We start from the raw sequence: 21,393 nt of genomic DNA, 5'->3' as shown, positions 1-21,393 counted from the left end.
CTTGGACCCCTGGCCAACAAATCTTGTCCATCTCTGTGTTCCTGATCTTGCTCCTTCCATTATGCACACTCTCAACCTGTCCCTGGATTCAGGCTAGGTTCCTGCTATCCTCAAGACTGCCCGAGTAACACCAGTGTTCAGAAAACCCTCTCTTGACCCGGCTGTCTTACCTAACTTCCGTCCCATATCCAATCTTCCTTTTCTCTCCAAAACTCGAATCTCTGCAGTCTGGCTTCCAGCCGCATCACAGTACTGAAACTGCTCTGCTCCGGATTGTAAATGATCTTCTGCTTAATGCTGATGCTGCTGCTCCCTCTGTCCTTGTCCTCCTGGACCTAACTGCTGCTTTTGATACCATAGATCATAGCATACTTCTTGACCACTTTCAAAAATATGCTGGGATCTCTGGAACCTCTCCTGGCTGTCCTCTTACCTATCTGGACGCGTGCAGTCCGTCTTCTATGATGGAAGCAGTGCTGACGCAAACTCGGTTAACTGCGGTGTCCCTAAAGGGTCCGTTCTTGGGCCTCTTCTCTTCAACATCTACATGCTTCCCTTGGGTCACCTCATCTGCCAACATAGCCTCATGTTTCACTCCTATGCAGAGGACACCCAGCTGTACCTAAAACTAGACCCTGGATGTCCCTCTGTCATGGTCCGGCTCTCAAATTGCATCCAAGACATCGAGGCCTGGATGTCTGCCACTTTTCTTCAGCTCAACACTAACAAATCTGAACAACTTCTAGTAGGATCGAAAACTCAACTCACGAATCTCAATACTGCTGCCTTGAACCTTGGAAACTGTCTGCTGCTGCCTACCCCCACTGTACTTCTTGAGAGTAACCTCACCTTTGATGCCCAAATCTCCTCTGTAGTCAAATCCTCCTTCTACCATCTCCGAAACATCTCAAAAGGTCCATCCTGACCTCTCCCTCCCGGATGCAGAGATACTCCATCATGCATTCATCTCCTCTCAACTCGACTACTGCAACTCTCTCTATGGTGATCTTCTGTCAAGCGCCATAAACCGATTGCAGCTGGTTCAAAATGTTGTTGCTAGGATCCTTACCAGATGTAAAAAACATGATTACATTACCCCCTGTCTTGCCCAGCTGCACTGGCTACCTGTAGGATTACAAGATTACAAGACTACAAGAGAGGTCATGATTGTTGGGGACTCCATATTGAGAAACACAGCAAGTTCAGTGCGCAGTTTGGACCCTCTTACTACAACAGTGTGCTGCCTTCCAAGAGTCTCTGTCAAGTACTGAAAATGTGGACAGGCTCCTAGAACGAACAGGAGACGACCCGGTAGTAGTCGTCCACATCGGTACAAACAACATTGGGAGAGACAGGCCAAGATCCCTGCAAAACAAATTCAGAGAGCTAGGAAGGAAATTAAAAAGACAAGACCAACACTGTGGTATTTTCTGGGATACTGCCGGCATCTTGCAAAGGACCATATGGACAGCTGGAAATACAAAATCAAAATGCATGGCTGAAATCGTGGTGCACACAGGAAGGCTTCATCTTTCTTGAACATTGGAGCATATTCTACAACAAGGACAATCTATATAGGTGGGACGGACTGCACTTAAACAAAAGGAACCAATGTACTCCTTGAGGAGGTCCAGAAGCATTTAAACTAGAAAGGAAGGGGGGAAAACACAAAAAACAGAAGGGAGACCACATCATAACAAAGGCAACAACTCAGGTAAGACAGCTATTAAATGTATTTATCTTAATGCTAGAAGTCTCAGAAACAAAATGTTAGAACTTGAAGTTACTGCACCAATAAGTAACTACGATGTGATAGGTGTTACAGAAACTTGGTTGTCTGAGAGTGATGGAGACGAATATAACATTAGTGAGTACACACTGTATAGTAAAGACAGGCAGGACAGAAGATTCAGAGGGGTAGCGCTATACATAAATAGTTTTGAAGCCCAGGTGTTAAATCTGGACAAAGAAAACAACGCCGAATCAATATGGGTCAGAATAATGGACAAAAATTCAAAGGGCATAATAATAGGAGCATGCTATAGACCGCCAAATTCAGACGCTGAGCAAAATAATGTGTTATACAATGACATTAGAAATGCGTGTAGAAAAGGAGAAGCCATACTAATGGGGGATTTCAACTTCCCCCGTATAAAATGGGAAAACCCGGTGGGGAGCCCAACGGACGAAATTGAAATGATGGAAATGACAAATGACTGCTTCCATTCATTTGAAGTGTTTTTTAAAACCCCAAAAGTAATGACTAAAGCTAAGGTTTACAATTTTAGAAAAGCAAACTATGAAGGTATGAAACAGAGACTAACAGAAGTAGATTGGAGGAAAATAGAGAAAACATCCACAGAAAAAGGATGGCTGTTTTTTAAAAATGTAGTACTAGTGGCGCAAAACAATTGCATCCCAAAAGTAGACAAATCTAAATCTAAAACAAAATGGCCAAAATGGTTTAATAGATCAATTAAAAAAAATATTCTGAGAAAAAAGGCACTTAAAGGCGTTTAAAAGGGACCAAAAACAAGTACACAGAAAGAGTACTTAGAACTGCAAACACAAGTCAAAAAGGAAGTTAGAAAGGCCAAGAGAGAGATAGAAATCAATATTGCTAAGGGGGCTAAAACCAATTCCAAAATGTTTTTCCAATATTATAACAGCAAGAGAACATTCAAAGAGGAGGTTAAATGTCTAAGAGACACAAATGGCAAAATCACAGACAAAGAAAAAAAAAAAGCAAATATATTAAATGATTACTTTTCACAGGTTTTTACAAAGGAGGACATGGACAACATGCCCCACATGTTGACCTGTTCCTATCCAGTTTTAAATAACTTTAGCATAATGGCAGAAGTGTTAAAGGGACTAGGAGCTCTTAAAATAAACAAATCCCCCGGGCCAGATGAGATCCTCCCAATAGTACTCAAGGAAATGAAAGAAGTTATTTACAAAACGCTAACCAAAATCATGCAACAGTCTCTTGACACAGGGGTTGTACCGACAGACTGGAAAATTGCAAATGTAATACCGATCCACAAAAAGGGAGACAAAACTGAATCCGGTAACTACAGACCAATAAGCCTGACTTCTATTATATATAAACTTATGGAAACTATAATAAGATCCAAAATGGAAAATTACCTATATGGTAACAATATCCTGGGAGACAGTCTGCATGGTTTTAGGAAAGGGAGATTGTGTCTAACTAACCTGCTTGATTTTTTTGAGGATGCAACATCGACAATGGATAACTGCAAAGCATATGACATGGTTTATTTAGATTTCCAGAAAGCTTTTGACAAAGTCCCGCATAAAAGATTAATTCTCAAACTCAACGCAGAAAGGATTCAAGGAAATGCATGCACATGGATTAGGGCGTGGTTAACATGTAGAAAACAGAAAGTACTGATTAGAGGAGAAACCTCAAAATGGAGCGAGGTAACCAGTGGTGTACCACAGGGATCAGTATTAGATCCTCTGCTATTCCTAATCTACATTAATGATTTAGATTCTGGTATAGTAAGCAAACTTGTTAAATTTGCAGACGACACAAAAATAGGAGGAGTGGCAAACACTGTTGCAGCAGCAAAGGTAATTCAAAATGATCTAGACAGCATTCAGAACTGGGCAGACACATGGCAAATGACATTTAAGAGAGAAAAGTGTAAGGTACTGCACGCAGGCAATAAAAATGTGCATTATAAATATCATATGGGAGATACTGAAATTGAAGAAGGAATCTATGAAAAAGACCTAGGAGTTTATGCTGACTCAGAAATGTCTTCATCTAGACAATGTGGGGAAACTATAAAAAGGCCAATTTAAATCAAGGGAAGTAATGTTAAAACTTTACAATGCATTAGTAAGACCTCACCTAGAATATTGTGTTCAGTTCTGGTCACCTCGTTACAAAAAGGATATTACTGCTGTTAAAAGAGTGCAAAGAAGAGCGACCAGAATTATCCCGGGTTTAAAAGGCATGTCGTATGCAGACAGGCTAAAAGAACTGAATCTATTCAGTCTTGAACAAAGACGACTATGTGGCGATCAGATTCAAACATTCAAAATCCTAAAAGGTATAGACAATGTCGACCCAGGGGACTTTTGACCTGAAAAAAGAAACAAGGACCAGGGGTCACAAATGGAGATTAGATAAAGGGGCATTCAGAACAGAAAATAGGAGGCACTTTTTTTACACAGAGAATTGTGAGGGTCTGGAACCAACTCCCCAGTAATGTTGTTGAAGCTGACACCCTGGGATCCTTCAAGAAGCTGCTTGATGAGATTCTGGGATCAATAAGCTACTAACAACCAAACAAGCAAGATGGGCTGAATGGCCTCCTCTCGGTTGTAAACTTTCCTATGTTCTTAAGATTACTTTCAAAATTATCCTGCTTGCCTACAAGGCCCTCCATCACACAGGTCCAGAGTATCTCTCTAACCTGCTGACCCGCTATGTCCCTGCACGCAAGCCGAGGTCCTCTGGGCTTGCTTGTTATACCCAAGCAAAAGTGCACCAAACTCGGAGAGCGCACTTTTAGCTTCATGGCCCAGACTCTCTGGAACTCTCTCACAGCTTTAGTGCGTGAAGCTCCCACAGTCGCTCGCTTCAAATCATCTCTCAAGACCCACTTGTCCTCTCTTGCTTTCAATGTTCTTTAAACCTGATATCTGTTATTAGCTGCTGTCTAAATTGCTATTTCAGGTTTTTCACTCCATCTATTTCGTACGATTCTGTATGACACACGCATCCACAATGTTTAGAATTCACATCCTAGCCTTGTATTTAATGTATTTGCTTTTTTTTTTTTTTTTTTTTTACTGTTTATTGAATGTACTATGCCCTGTATTTAATGTATTATGCATTGTTCTCACGATCTTGTAAAGTGCTTTGTGATGGTGGTCCACTATGAAAGGCGCTATATAAAATACATATTGATTGATTGATTTCTTGTGACATTTGTTTTTTGGTTCCTATATACCCGGTGTACAGAAACCGCCCAGAAAAAGTCTTGTAACCTTGCACACACACACACACACACACACACACACACACACACACACACACACCTTCCCTAATAGCCAGGAAGCACATGGGCTGGGGAGTTACCCACACTGGTTTCGGTTACATTCCTGATGCTCTTGAGAATAAGCAGTTAAAAAACAAGTCTTGATCAAGACTTGCACTAATTCATTTCATTTTATTTAAGCTTCTGAATATACTGAGATTTCAAACACTAACTATAAGATAATTACAGTGGACCTGAAGTGCAAAATGAAAACAAGTAGTGTCTTTAAAAGTAATGTGCAATTTTCAATGTGCAAGTAGTTTGCATTTTTTCTATAAAGGGCACATCTTTTTAAATGCATGCCACAAAAACAAGTGTCTTCAAAAACGTAGCGTGCATCTTTTAAATTGCATGCCAAGAAACACGTGCCGGAAATAGGACTTTTAAAAACGGATGTGACGAGTCCCTTCAACCAAACTCCTGAAATGGTCAAAAACAAGTTGGCAGTTGCAAATTCAGGTTTAAATTTTGATGGAGCATTTTATTTTGAAAAGGAGTACTTTCAGTTAATTTTAATAACCCTTCTAAATGTGTGTAGCTGTGCTTTGTTTCATAATGTTTCGACAAGAATATTGTGGGATTTTTTAGAAGTTTCAAGTCGTCCCTTCCTAATTTTGACCTTCATTCAGAGCATTCCTGTAAATCAATGTGGTAATATATATACTGTTTATATATTGTGACAGACAGCAAATGAATCCTAGTCAATAATCTCCCTCCTGACCTGTGAGGACACTGTATAACCGGAGCAGAGTGCCCCGTAATGGATGGTTTGGCAGTTCATTCCAGGGTCAGTCGGAAGAAGGCCACCCAGGAAGGGGGTGGGGCCACGATACCAGAAGTCTGCGCCTGAATGCGGTAGGCGATGTGTCAGTCACGGATTGGAAGAGACGTGATTGGCCGCACCACCAAAAGACAGCGTAACGGAGGGTATTTTGGGGAAGTGGCCCCAGTGATCTGTTCCTTTGATGTGGTTACGAGATTTGACCAAAAAGGAAAACGGACATCATTAATTATCGTGAACATTTCGTGTTTTCTTAAACGTGCTAACTGTTTGTCATTTGTCTTTGTTAGATGGCCAAGCACTGGCCGGGAGCTGTCGCTACAAGCCAGCACTAAACCCGGACTACACTGCACCAGTTAGTCATGAACTGTTTGTCTTTCACCACACCTGCACAAGAGCATTCACTAACTTCTAAAAAATTCCAGGTATTCTTGGAACAAAGCACAGCTACACGCTTTTAGTAGTTAATATAAAGGTTAATACACAGCCACAGATGTGTCACAAGGCTACACAATCTATTTATATTTGTCACTCACCTGTTTCCAAAATGCAGGATTGTTTTGTAATTAATAAGGTGCTGGGTTTAACAAAGTACTAATTTTCAAAATAAAATGCTCCATCAAACTTAAACCTGAATTTGTTATTAGAATATTCAACCTGAATTTACACGAGTTTGGTTGAAGGGACTATGTCACATCTGGTTTAAAAGTCTTATTTCTGGCACACATTTTTCTTGGCATGCATTTAAAAAAAAAAAAAAAAAAAAAAAACACACACGTTTTTGAAGACACTCTTTTGGCAGGTATTAAAATGGTGCGTGCTTTATACAAACAATGCACACTACTTTTAGAAGACACTATATATTTTTTGGCATACTTTCTTTTTGTTATCATTTTGCATTTCAGGGCAACCATAGATCATAGATCATGTGTCTTTTATTGTTTGAAGAGATGTCATCCAATGTCTAAATTTATTTCTGTTACATAAGAGACACCCGACACACAATGCATTACAAAAAAAAAAAAAATTAAAAATAAAAACAAAGCCTGTGCTCAAGATCTACAATTAAAACGTCGTTTATTTTATAATTGTGTCCCTGCCCAGAATGACATCTGTACACAAGATAAGATATGCTGCAATGATTTATAACTTCAGTTCTGTCAAACAAACAAACAAACAAACAAACATTGATCCATACAGTGAATCATACAAAAGAAAAGATTATAGTTTCAAATGACATTACCTTGATGCTTGAGACCATTGTTTCAGATTAGTTTCTCCAGAACAGATTTTTTTCATACTTCTCTATAGCAGTCCATAGCTTTGAGCTTGCTTGGAGAATGCCTGGTTGTCTTGCTTACAGATACGTACAGGCCTATCCCTTAAATGTAAATATGTGCCCATGTATTAAATTCAGCACAGAATACAAAAGGTTAAATTAAAATACACTGATTGAAAGAGAGGATAGGGGGTTGGAATGCTTTCTATATCCTTGAGGCTTTTGCACTGCAGAACTGTGGAATTCTCATTTCCCATGGAAGCAGCCTTTTCTTGGACAGCTGCACCGCATTTCATGTAGAAACTTGTACATTCTGCCTTAATAAATGCTAGACTGTGAAAGTGCAGCAAATTCACAGAACTGCACAGAAAACAGCAATGAAAGGCCATTGTAATTGTGTAAAGTGGTTGGGAATGGTTCTTGTCTGAAGCAGACAGTTTATTCGCATTCCACAGATTTGTGCAGACTGTTATCTGGGTAAAAGCATTATCTTCCTGCAAATTGAAGCATTAAATGGGCCTACTGTAAAGGCATGGATCAAACACTGCAGAAGTGGCTTTCTACTGCTGTGCTTGCAAGCTGGGTTTAGGTCTGCAGTGAAGGAAACCAGAAGGGGAAATCAACAACAATTGGACCTTCCTCAAATAATTTGTATCAGTTATTCCGATACTGCTGTTTAACAGTTTCCAGTTTGACTATGTTTGTATCCCATATAGTGCTGGGACAAATATCAGAATATTTAAGCAAGCATTTTTTGACATGTATTCGGATACAAAAAAAACAAACAAACAAAAACAAAAACCAGATGTTCATATTCGCTAGAAATGACAAAAATACCTTGCATTTATTTATCACCTCACTAGAAGTTTAAAAAATGGCAAATGAAAAAGAGCTCTGTGTGATATGTGAGATTTAACACACAAGATCAACACAGCAGCTCTTGAGCCTCTATTTAAAGGTTATAGACAGCAAAAAATAAACAAGCCAGATTATGCATGCACACACCCTTAGTGATCTCTATGGAAAGCCATCTGGGTCAAAAATGCGTTGTGCTGCTTTAGAGCGAGCCAGAATCTCATGGGACAGAAAAAAGGCAAGCACGTCACTCTGAAATGCCTCGCTTAAACAGTGCCCAACTGTTGGCTTTTATTACTTTTTGAAAATGAACGAATATCCAAACAAATATTTAAATTATGATTGATTATACGAAAATGAAAATCCTGTGTTCATCCCAGCACTAATCCCATATAATAACCACTCTATGAATCAGTTTACGGTGGTTTACTTCAACTTGTGTGTAAGACATTACAGTTGGAATATTATATCATAATTGATCATTAGAAACTACAAATTAAGCAATGTGTTTCTTCCAAAACTGCCCGTGTCTAGCGAAAGCACAACAGGGGATGCAATTATTCCATTAGATATATAACTGCTGCAATGCATAGTACACAACATACAGAACAGCAAAATCCTGAGCTGTGGACAGCCAGAGAACGAACTGCTGCAGCCACAAATAGCTACCTGCCATGGAAACAGAGAGGTCCAAACAAATACAAAATATTCTGCAACTTACTGAATGTTACACTGCAGTAAGTGGGGTACTGCTTTCTTTGTATTCTTTCTCAAGCAATGCAAAATCCTTCCTGGCTGCAAGTTCATTATAAAAATTTTAAAAAAGAGAGAGAGTGTAGGTGCTTAAATTGTATGTTTTCAAGTGTTCAGTGGCTACCTCTAATCAAGGTATTTCTTGCGCACTCTTTGCAGTGTCAGGCCTGTCATGCAAAGAGTGCAAGAAAACGTACACTCAACTTCACTAGAGGTAGCCACCAAATACTTTAGAAATCATTAAATTTAAATAAAAAACAAATGATAACCTGACAAAACACACTTAATCTGTTTATATAGAAGCCGTTGTTGTTTTCACATTTCGAATGCTTTGTCATTGACATTATGAGATCTGCATTCTCAGCAATGTCATACGTGTAGTTGCTGTGAAGAGGATCCAAGTGGGACGTGACCTATAATTGGCAATAAAAGTTATCATAACTGGAAGGGAAGACCAAGGCCAAATGCAAGGCTTTTTCCCATTGGTGGACATGGGTATAAAACATCTATTCACATGGATCAAATTGATAGGAGCTTCATTTAGCAACTAAATCACCCTGTCACTTTAAATATCATGCTTGTTAGCCGTTGTCAACAACTTCAGATTGCAAGTACAGACAGAGCTTAACAAAATCAAATGGAGACTGCCTTAAACTGGTGACAGATCTGAGGCATGTCAATGTCAATTAATTCAATGATGTCGCTGTTTCTGATGATCTACATGAAGCATTCAGGATTGAGCAACAGAACAAAACAGTCCAAATGAAAGGGCAGTCTTACAGTAAAAGTGAAGATAGACTCAGTGTTAAAGTAATTTCTTCTACTGCATTGATGCATTTTAGAGTTAATTCACAACTACATTTATATTCAGTGCAAGCTTTCATTAAATCATATGCACGCCCACATTAGAAGCAACATTTCACAGTCAATAGAACCCCATTAGCTTCCATTTCATAGATTGAAATGCGTCTACAAGCACCGGCAAATGCATAAAATCAATAACAATAACCATGCAGTGTTTTTAAACCATACCATGTCTCTGCAGCCTCATAAAACTAGATGACATGTTTCAGTATATTATATAAAACTCTACAAGCAGCAATACATATTTATTAATGCATACACCTACATTGAATGCAACTTTAACTAAGTCTGTTGCAATGCACGTGTCAAAAAGGCTAATTTACCTTCCCTCTTGTCCATGAGTTCCCAGAAATTATACAAACAGATGTGACACACCTTCAAGGAAGTTAGAAGTACATGAAACTCAAAGACCTTGCACAAATGCACTGGCCTTTCTGATAGAAGATAAACAAGCGTGTTTTTCATGCACAGTGCACACCGCTATCAGCTTTTCCAGCAGTGGGTCTCAACTACAAAGCTTGCTGTACAAAGAGCTTTGTTCCAGGCACCTTTCTTAGGTTTCAACTTGTTTCACTTGTGACTGGCAAAGAATCTCAAGTTTAACAGCCCAGGGGGGAGGTACTCTGGTCTGACGTCAATCACAGGAAGTTGGAAAGCAGATTGCCAACACAGAGGCCACTGAGGAAGGCTATTTACAAAATTATTTTTAAGCTCTGGGTCATTGTTTCCCAATGCAGGATGTTTCATTAGTCACTGAATTAACACAAGGAATCCCACACCATACTTTATATCTGCTATGATAAATGCATAGACTTTGTGCATGACTTGTTAAAAAAAAAAAAAAAAAAAAAACACACACTGCCTTGTACAATGACTATTTAAAAAACAGTAATATTAATTTCAGATTGCTGTTACTAAGAAAACCTTTTCATAATATAGCACATTAGTCCTTATATGTCCCATGTTGAAGCATTGACACGTTACCTGTACCGGCCCCAAAGCACTGTACAATTTCCCAGAATGCAATGGCAGGATATAAGAGGAATAACACTTCACCACAGCAACCTATTTTAATGAGTAACTACTCAGCTTGATAAGAAACAAGGCGATGAAAATACAGACTTTTTATTAAGCTGTCTAACAATTACAAAACAGCATTCCATTTTGTTGGAAATATCAAAAGGCAAGTGTCTGGCTGTTTGCTTCAGACACAGAAACAATGAAGAGAGCTCACCAGCAGCACGTGAAGAAGGCAGCACTGTGCTTCTGTATTACTTGTAAAAATGCAGGACTCAACACAAATGAGAAGCACTTACAAAACTGGGATTGTTAAAGCCACAGGCCCGGTTACATTGCACAGCTTCCATCACACTTCCTGCAGAACTGGCTTTCATTGGTAACTTACAGCTTGTGTGCTTCCAAGGCTCAGATGTCCCGCTTTGAAAGAAACACACATTCTGCAGCAGTAAACTTGTATTTTTATTATAATAACATGATCTATGGTACAGTACTACACTTGGTGAAGAAATCTGTTTGCAAGCCATGCTTTCAATTAGCATTGCACTTGCTTGGTCACCTGAAGGAGGAAATTGTCCCACTGCTTCCCCTATTAACTGACATGCTATTAAATTAACAGCTAGAAGCATGAGCCAGAAGACACTGCTGTTCCAGGAAGTACAAGTGCAAACAGATAACCTACAGATAACCTACAGGAGAACCACATCATGTGGAGTAGTGGTTAGGGCTCTGGACTCTTGACCGGAGGGTCGTGGGTTCAATCCCAAGTGGTGGACACTGCTGTTGTACCCTTGAGCAAGGTACTTTACCTAGATTGCTCCAGTAAAAACCCAATTTTAATTGTATGTTAAAAAAATATATATATAAATAATGTAATTGTATGTAAAAATAGTGATATCTTGTAACAATTGTAAGTCGCCCTGGATAAGGGCGTCTGCTAAGAAATAAATAATAATAAATAACAATAATAAGGTTTTAAAATGAAACTACAGGCGCTAGAACTTGTTTCTTTCAAAACTGCACATTTAAGACCTACTGGATATAATGAATGGATGTGCATGGTGGAGAAAATGAATGGAACTATTTTGTTAGATAAAATTACTTTAAAGGGTTTGACAGTTTACTCCTATCTGCTCTAGTCTGTACTTCATCGCTGTGTCTGCTTCACCGTCTCCCACTGCCAATAATACAAACAGTAGCTGGCACAGAAGCACTGAAGAGATTATTATTTGGTTCCTATGACATCATGCCCAAAATCAGCAGGAAGTGCAACAATCCAACAAGTTTGTTTCACAAAATAATTGTCTATTTACTCCACACAAACATATATATGGATCATTCCATACCAACTGAACCAGAGCCGTTGCCTGACCGTCTCAGATTTCGCTAGAAAAATTCACCTGGGGGTTTTCGGGCCTGCTGAGTTAAGAAACGCTAATCAAAAAAAATGTTCAACCTAAAAGTGAAAAATCACCCTGGTTTCAACTTAGACGCTACCATCATGTGTAGCAACTCGTTTAACCTTAGGGACCACTCTTTCAAATTTTGTGAAACACTTTTGGTTTCAAATCCCCCCACTGGTCATGAACTCCCTCTAAAATTTGAATTTTTGGTATTTCTACCAAGTTTAGGCTGAAATAACTCAAGTGGGGGGGGCAGATTTTTGAAGTTGCATTTGTCACGCATTCGGTCATTGCTTACGGCCACTTGGGTGAGGCTAAAGTGCCACACAGTCCAAACCAAACTGCCGTTATTTTTCAATTTTGCATTGTCTGCAGTTAAATCTAGAGTAAAAAGTGATAGGGTGTGCTTCCAGGCATTAGCTTGGAGCTGAGGGACTATGAACTTGTGTGTCGAACTTTGATTTCTTTGTTATAGTGACACATTTGAAACCACCAAAACCTCACTTAGGAGCCAAAAATCCAAAATCCACGGATACCAAAATGTTTTGCTTGATTCTTGTAGATCTCATCAACATCTATCTTTGGGTGATTTTTTGGAGAAATACCAAAAATTCAAATTTCAGATGGGGTTCATGACCAGTGAGGGTACTTGAAACCAAAAATGTTTCACAAAATTTGAAAAGAGTGGTCCCTAAGGTTCTTACAGCAATACTAACATTTTAGGAGCAGCATCCCCTTACAGGGTAAAGAGTTGTGCTGAAGTTCAAATAAAACTCATCACTTACCCCTCATCTGGCAACTTGCCAAAAGTGAGTTAGGCGCTCCTGGTATTTTTTTCTCTAAAGCCCTATTCATTATGAGTCGAACGAGGTGCTACACGTGATGGTAGCGTCTAAGCTGAGCCCAGAGTGATTTTTCACTTTAGGTTGACCTTTGCCAGGTCACGGCTTAAAGGGGAAATTAAAAAAAAATTAAATTAAAATGATTAGCATTTCTGAACTCAGCAGGCCCGAAAACCCCCAGGTGAATTTTTCTAGCAAAATCTGAGACGGTCGAGCAACAAAATGCCCCTTTTCTGGTTGAGCTGGTGTGGAATGAGCCATATATTACAATCAGAGTCAGGATTAGGTCAATCACCGACAAAAACAACCATTTCACGATTTGAGCATTTAAAAATAATCAAAGAATGAAATGAAAGGTAATTTCAGTCTTTGAGCAAATTTTTTTTTAAAGAGATATAATCAAATTAATGAAATGTGCTTTGAGCAAATGCACAGTTCTCAAACAGATTTTGAAGATGCGAGCAGGGGTGCTGGAACTAGGGGTGTTGGGGGTGCGGCAGCACCCCCTGGACTGAAGTGCTGTGCACCTGCTTCCATCATATACAGGGGTTACAGTTCTGTTCAATGGCTTTCAGCACCCCTACTATACAAATTGTTCCCGCGCCACTGGATGTGAGGTTTCATTTCTTGCCAGTGCAACAAGTTTTGTCAAACAAAGAAGTGCCTCTGTGTGCGTAAGGACGTTCAGTCCAATTCCAAATGTCACAGCAGCAAGTCTTGCAAAAACAAATACAAAAACAGTGATTTGTATGTTTCTAAATATAAATTGTGATTTTTCATGGTTTCTTTATATCTAATTTGATTGAAGTACTTTAATTGCACCTGACCATTCTTATCTAAACAATCAAAACAGTGTTTTAAAATGAGGCTCAGTAGCCCAGTGGAACTGTCAATATGGTCCCTCTTGAAAATGTTCATTTACCAAAGTTGTCGTTATCTAAAATAAAACATTTTGAGTAGGGTTATTCCAGAGGCATGGCTGTGTCTGGTGCTGATCGGGGTCTACAAAGCCTGTTTTCTAAAAAGTGATAGTTCACCCCTTCCTATGATTTATGAGAATATTAAAATGTTTAATAAGCATAATTTTCTTTCACTGTTTAAGTGAAAGAGATTTGACAACCATGGATTGACATTTGATTTTGCAGTTTAAGTACTGTGCATACAGTAGTCTTAATATTAATAAAACAATCCATTTTTAATTGTGTTTTTCTCTAAAAATGTATTTTCTAAATAACAAGGCGAGAACATTATGAATGATTTCAAACTTGCGTGAAGTTTAATGTTTGAGGTCACTATCCTCCTAAATTGTTAACGTCCTGCATAAATAATAAATAATGAATCAATGACAAGTATCTCAAATATACATTTACTGATTTTTATATTTTATTAAAGTTTGTATTTCACTTGATGCCCATTTTTAAACACACTGCAATTAATTGCTATTTGCAGATTGAGCAGCATCTTTAAAATCTGCTCGGGAACTGTGAATTTGCTCAAAGCACATTTTGATTAAATCACTTTACTGAAAGACCAAAGAAGTCTCTTTTCTGTTTTTATTTTACATTTCGCAATTTGAGCAAAATAATTTGTTAAACTTTTATTTCATTCTCTGATCATTTGTAAATGCTCAAAATCGTGAAATAGTTATTTTTAAAATCTGTGATTGCCCGAATCCTGACTCAATGTAACATATGTACTTCCATTCAACTTCATCCAATCTTTTTGTTCAATTAGCTTTTTCTAGGAGACAGATACTGCACATTATTTTAAATTTAGGTGTAGAAACTATCTGGTTAACCTTCCAAAGTTTGTATCTCCTAAAATAAATCAGGTAAATCCATTTCAAAAGTGGAACTGTGGAGGTTATACTTTGGGCTTATCATTCAAAAGCATGATTACTGTTGAGTGTCAGTTTTGAATGGTTTTTGGGTTATGGTTCATGCATTGCAAACTGTACTGGGAGAAACTGTGCAGGTGGGGTCTTCGATATGAAAAAGGTGTTCGAAACAATATTTGTTAGGGGTAAAAATGATGGGTGGCAGGTTACGGCAAACCAGTATTTTTATTATGGCCTTCGTGAAAGTGGTTAACAATTTGAACAGTATTTTGTATTTGTTATTTCCCTATAACCCCCTATAAAAACCTGGACTATCTTTGCATTCAAATTGAAAATGACAAAAGTATTTTACTACACATAACGCGCTTAACATCTAGCTGGGTATGTGACTAGTAGTTACACAACATTTAACACTTGCAATAAGCTTTATTTAAGTCCTTTTAATATCCCTTTTACCAGGGCTGCACTACAAGCTGAGTGATTTAGTGCACTCCATTCACAGAGCTGTATGGAGGCTGCGCATAGAGAAATTCTCATGGCTCATTTCCCCTTTCTTCCTAAACCTGCTGCACTGTGCAGTGCAAAAGATACAGCGCTTACCTCTTAACCTTCACTCTTACTTCCAGCTGCATGTAGTGGATACTGCTGGAAGCAGAATGATGCACAATTAGTTTGAGTACATGTTTAGGTCTGGGTGCACAGACGAAAACAGCACTTGGACTACCTAATGGATATCATTATTATTATTATTATTATTTATTTCTTAGCAGACACCCTTATCCAGGGCGACTTACAATCTTAAGCAAATACATTTCAAGTGTTACAATACAAGTAATACAATAAGAGCAAGAAATACCTTAACTTTTGTTCAAGCAAAGTACAAGTGTGACAAACCACAATTCAATAATACAGCAGATAATAGTGATAGTTACATCAGGATATGATTAAATACAAAATACTACAGGTTAAACACTTGGCAGATTACAGTATTCTGAAGTACAGGATTAAATGCAGTAAAATAGGGGGCAGATAAGAGCAAAATAAAGCACATTTAAATATCATAGACAAGACAGTCCAAAACTGCAGGTTCTAGGAAACCAGTTCTCTTGAGATTTTAAATATAAAACAAGTTAATTATACTGTACACAAGAAATGCATTGTGGAATGTTTTTTTTATACCAAAATACAAGTGTTGCCCCATTCTCATGGTCTGACTATGAAACAAGAGACTGGAAACAGACCAAGAACGGGAATTATGTGTTTTTTTAATTTCATTTTTTATATGGAAGTTGAATTCAAAATGCACGGAACGAAAATGTAGAAAACTGCAATAAGATAAGCCAAAAAAGTAGTTTCGAAATCTATTGTATGATGGCCACGATTGTGAAAGGGTTTATTTTAGTCGTTTACCAGTGAAGCGCCCAGCGCAATACAACCCTCTAATGTGTTGTGCCAGACACCCAAGGAGTCCACTCTATTTAGAGTCGCCCCCAGCACTGTTAAATGGGTACATGCCCCATATGACTCCTAGGGCAATTAGAAACAGCTGCTGTGCACATACTGAAGAAGCTTTATGAAATCCAAACCAACATGTCTGAAAAAAAAATACAAAGTGTTTGTCAACTCCAACCGTACTATATTGATCCAACTGTGCAGTGGCTATGGCCTTTATGTTCACAGTTAAAAACATAATTCAGGAACTGTGTGATTAAACACGTCTTTGCTAACACAGTATTCCACATTCACTAAATCAGTATACTAATATGCACTTAGCCACACATCTTGGACTTCCATCAACTAAACAAATAAGTACCGGTAGTTAAGCTGCATTTAAATGCGTCTCCTTAGTGCTGGCTGCCCCCTAGTTCTTACAGAGACGAATGCTAGTGCAGCAGTACAGTGTTCCTTTGGGGGGTTTTGCATGTCTAACCTGACTCCTGCTGTGGTTATTCATCCTCTGCTATTCAATTCAGACGCACAGTGCAGTGAAGACAAGTCATTACTTCTATTACCCACACAGCTTTGTCCCTAGATTACAACAAACATTTAAGACTGAGGATTCAGCTTTGTCTAGTGACGCCAAGTGCGGCGGTAGCACATTTTTTCACAAAGGACTCATTCTAAATGTGCCCAGTTAGTTAGTTTGGGGGAAAAAAATAATAATAATTAAAATCACGTTAAATGTTTAAACTTTAGCACATGGGGGCTGATTGCAACCAATCAAAAAAAGATAAGAAAGTTTAAGACTGTATGTGTACAGCATTTGATTATCGATGGAAAAGATTGTGAATAGTGAGTATGAAATAAATTGGCCTACGCTGTACACTTGCTGCTATGTAAACACCAAGGCGAACACCAATATCTGGCCTGCATAATTTTGATAGCAGTTAAATATTTAGGCAATATTCTAAACATCTAATACTTAGCTAACTTGTAAACTATCAACAGCTATATTTGAAAGCAAAAATGTACATTAGAAATTAAAAATGTAACGATGCAATGATAAAGAAGCAGTTAAAATAAAAACTAGGTCAGTGGTATAGGAACGTGACTTTAGAATGAATGTTTCATCTCCATAAAGAACACATGAGCTGGGAAGGGAAGTGGCATCAGTAATGCTACTACAGTATAGATACAGTAACTCTTGGTGAAGCTTGGGGGTGGGGGTGGGGGGAGCAAGCAGGTAACTTTTCTGGAATTGTTTCCAGAGTGACAGCGTGGTTAATGGAAACTCCTCTATAGCTGCTCATGGGTGCACCCTTCACCAGAGTGTCAGCAAACCTTTAGGCAGCTGAGCCTCCCACTCATTCCTGCTCATGGTGACATCATACTGTAGAGCTCAAATCAGCAAGCGAGTCAGCCGCCCCATTCACAAGTATCAACCTTACAATGATTCACCACCCAACTACAGTGCAGGAGCACGATCAACAGGAAACGAAAACATAAAAAAAAAATTTAAAAAAAAATACTTGAGCAGAGAAGTAAGAACACAGCCTTCTTGTTCAAAACAGACACAGAGTGGAAGCAACTGATCCCAGCTCAACCTCGTTCAACTTGTTTCCCCATAATAAATAGATTGTACTTCCATATCATCAATTATAATCCTGATAGCAATGGAGAGTTTAATTCTAGTGTGAACTTGGTGTAACAGAAACAAAATTCTGAATTGACTATACAGGTTTCAGTTATTGTGTCTGGAATTGGTCTGCGTAATGTAATATATATTATATATATATATATATATATATATATATATATATATATATATATATATATATATATATATATTTAGATTACACACACACACACATATATATATCTATACATACATACACACCCTCGCAGACAAAATATTTGGGCAGTTAAAATGAGAAAAACCACAAACAAAGTGATTTCTAATGGTTCTATTGAAAGATAGAAATTAATGTAGAGATTCAGCTTTATAGTATTATTATTATTATTTATTTATTAGCAGACACCCTTATCCAGGGCAACTTACAATTGTTACAATATATCATATTATTTTTACATACAATTACATTATTTTTTTACATACAATTACCCATTTATACAGTTGGGTTTTTTACTGGAGCAATCTAGGTAAAGTACCTTGCTCAAGGGTACAGCAGCAGTGTCCCCCACCTGGGATTGAACCCACGACCCTCCGGTCAAGAGTCCAGAGCCCTAACCGCTACTCCACACTGCTGCCCCATATTATTACTAAAACACATCGGAAATGTGTGATTCAGAAAAGCAGCAAAAATGGTTTAAACTAAAGAGTACAGCAACAATCTCAAAATGGCAGCGATACAACTGAATGAAAAAGGAGAAACTACCAGAAAAATAGCAGAAAGACTTGGTTTACCGAAAAGCACTGTGTGGGTTATTATTGACAAAAACAGGAAAACAGGAACTACTGCAACTAGCGCCAGGTGTGGAAGACCAGAAAAGATTTCTGCAAAATGTGGAAGCAGAATATTTCGAGCAGCCCGGCAAAATCCTTGGATTAATGCAAAAGATTTGAAAACAAGAATTGAGAGAAGATGGTCAAGAAATTCACGTGCGAACAATTCAGCGATACCTTAACAAGATGAATGTCCATGGGCGAAAACCAAGATTCAAACCTTTGTTAAAAATACACAAAAGAAAGCGATTGGAGTTTTCCATTGAATACTTGAAGAAGCCTGAGGATTTCTTCAACCAAATGTTATGGTCAGACAAACCCAAAATATAACTTTTTTTCACCAAGAAAGCAACAATATGTTTGGAGGAAGAGAGGAGAGGAATTTAAAGAAAAGTTAATCATGCCCAGTGTTAAACATGGTGGAGTTTGTGTGATGGTATGGGCTTCATCCTCAGGCACTGGCGACCTTTGTATTGTAGAAGGATCAATGAATGCTGCAAAATATCAAGACATTTTGCACTCTCATTTGTTACCCAGTGCTAGAAGGCTTATTGGACAGAGGTTTGTATTCCAGCATGATAATGACTTTAAGCATTCTGCAAAGTCTACAAAGGAATTTCTGAAAAAAAGGAAGATTACAGTTATGGATTGGCCATCTGTCCCCAGACTTGAATCCCATTGAGATTTTGTTGTTGCAAAAAGGAAACCAAAGTCGATTGCAGAACTCAAAGCTGTATGTGTTGAAGAATGGGCAAAAATCTCTCTGGAAAGATGCCAGGAACTGGTTTCAAAATACAAAAAAAAGACTGCACGCTTTAAAAGCAAAGGGTGGGCACACATAATACTAATGTAAGGGTGCACAAATACTTTACAAGTATGGAATTTGTTTTTGCATGTTATTTTTCATTTTATGCATGTTATGTAATAATTTGTTTTACTAGAAAGCTGCATCTCTACTCTAATTTAATGTACATCTAACTGCTGTTGTCTGCGACACACACACATATATATATATATATATATATATATATATATATATATATATATATATATATAATACTAAGACCCATCGTCCACCCTTGGCATGATGGCATGTTAGTGTCTCGACTCATGTAGGGCACCACAGACTGAAAGCAATTTTTTTTTAAAAAAATTTTTAGGGCTGCTTCTCAGTCATACATTTCATCTTTGAAAAGCACAATATATTGTAAATTACAATTTAAAAACACAACTTCAAAAGCATGAGTGCTTATCAGAACACTAATTTGGAAACCAACATTAAACACAGGCTAGTTACTCGTCTAAATTTAGCTTTGTCACCAGTCCGAGTCATCAGAAACTAAGACAGCAACGTTGCGGGCAACTTCTAAAACTTCCTGTACATTATATTAAAAGAACTGCCACAAACCGCACTCGTTTCCACTTAGACTTTTCTCTAGATAATGGGATTTTAAACTAGTATCTTTAAAACTGTTGCTTGGCAACAAAACCGTGTGCTAATGTTTACGTTATATGATGTAACAGATACTGCAAATTTCATTTCAGTCGTTTTATATTTCCACATGCACACGAAAGTGGCCGGCGGTAGGATGGTTCAACAGTGAAATGGTTTGCGTAATCGGAATAGAAGGGAAATTAGTGGGATAGGACAACAGAAACACTACTCCCGCTGCAATGCAACTGAAACAAAAAGTTATTACTGGTCCTTATTCAGAACAAGCAAGCAATCCTGTCCACCATGTAAGGAAATCATGACATAACTTACCGGTGCCTTTAGACAGTGACATACTGATTCCCGATTACTAACTGCACAGTCCTTTTAACACGTCGAGCACGGTTTTCACAATGTTGCAGCAAAATACAAAAAAGTAAGATATAAAATAATTTGTTCCTGTACGATCCAGTAAATAACAAACGCCAGAAGATTCAGGAAATTTGCGGAGAGAAGCCTCACAAGGAGGAACTTTTGTCTGTGGCGGTTGCAGCCCTGATTCTCCGAAGAAAACAATGCCAAAAAAATAATGTTACTGCCTGTGCACGACTGCACGCATCTGTGTGATCAGATCGTGTAGCGCATGGGAGTCTTACTGTTTCATGCGATCATTTAAAATAATTAATTTAACAAAACAAAAAATACCTAATAGGAAATAACAAGAACTCGCAGGAAGCTGCAAGACTTTGCTCACTCCTCGGTAACTGAACGCTTTAGTGACGTCATTTATTTTCTCTAGACCAATCCAAATGGAACTGGAATAGACAGGAGCCAATGGAATGTTGCGGAGGTGTGGGCTTACTGCTTTCTCATTGACTGGGGCTCTGTGTGCTTCGTAGTGCACTGCTGGGGCGGCATAGTGGCAAATTCGGATTTAGCAAGAGAGAAAGTTTCAAACAAGGTGATTTCCAATCAGCTTCCATATGTCATAAAAATATACATCTTTAATTTTCCACCGGTAGAGGTCTTCTATACTAAGTCTGGTAAAATGCCTGTTGATGAAACTATGACAGTGTTTTTGCGTTTCTATTGACTCCACTGTAATGCTAATTAAATATAGGATGGGTAACCCCCTGATGAGATGTGCATCGAGCAATCACTGCTGCAACATAAAAAGAGCAGGCTACAGTTCTATAGCAGAGCTCCTGATCACGAGGAGAACTAGGGGTTTCGATTCTTCCTTTGCTTCTTTGATTGGTTTATCTGCGTGTTAACGAATTTACTGCAGCTGGCTTTTTTATAAATTTAATTTCAATGTGTCATTTAAGGAGTAGGTTCCTTCAAATGC

The 21,393-nt window shown here is 38.2% G+C and overlaps 1 protein-coding gene across 2 annotated transcripts in view; it reads right to left on the bottom strand.

Moving 5' to 3' along the window:
- The window catches only part of LOC117418403 (dual specificity mitogen-activated protein kinase kinase 3-like), a 68,107-nt gene extending 47,279 nt beyond the window's left edge, over positions 1 to 20,828 (bottom strand). Inside the window, exon 1 of one of the 2 annotated variants that reach the window (XM_034031406.3) lies at positions 20,379 to 20,828. In XM_034031406.3, coding sequence (XP_033887297.1) covers positions 20,379 to 20,400 — 22 coding nt within the window. In that variant the 5' untranslated portion in view covers positions 20,401 to 20,828. Of the gene's footprint in view, positions 1 to 9,933; positions 10,153 to 20,378 lie in introns of those variants that run through there. The other variant, XM_034031405.3, reaches the window with a different exon arrangement.
- Positions 20,829 to 21,393: the final 565 nt, after the last annotated feature.

Source organism: Acipenser ruthenus, chromosome 13 (genome assembly GCF_902713425.1).
Source record: "Acipenser ruthenus chromosome 13, fAciRut3.2 maternal haplotype, whole genome shotgun sequence".
Classification (NCBI taxonomy): domain Eukaryota; kingdom Metazoa; phylum Chordata; class Actinopteri; order Acipenseriformes; family Acipenseridae; genus Acipenser; species Acipenser ruthenus.
Note: the sequence above shows the minus strand (reverse complement) of the source record. Positions and strands in the feature narration are given on the sequence as shown.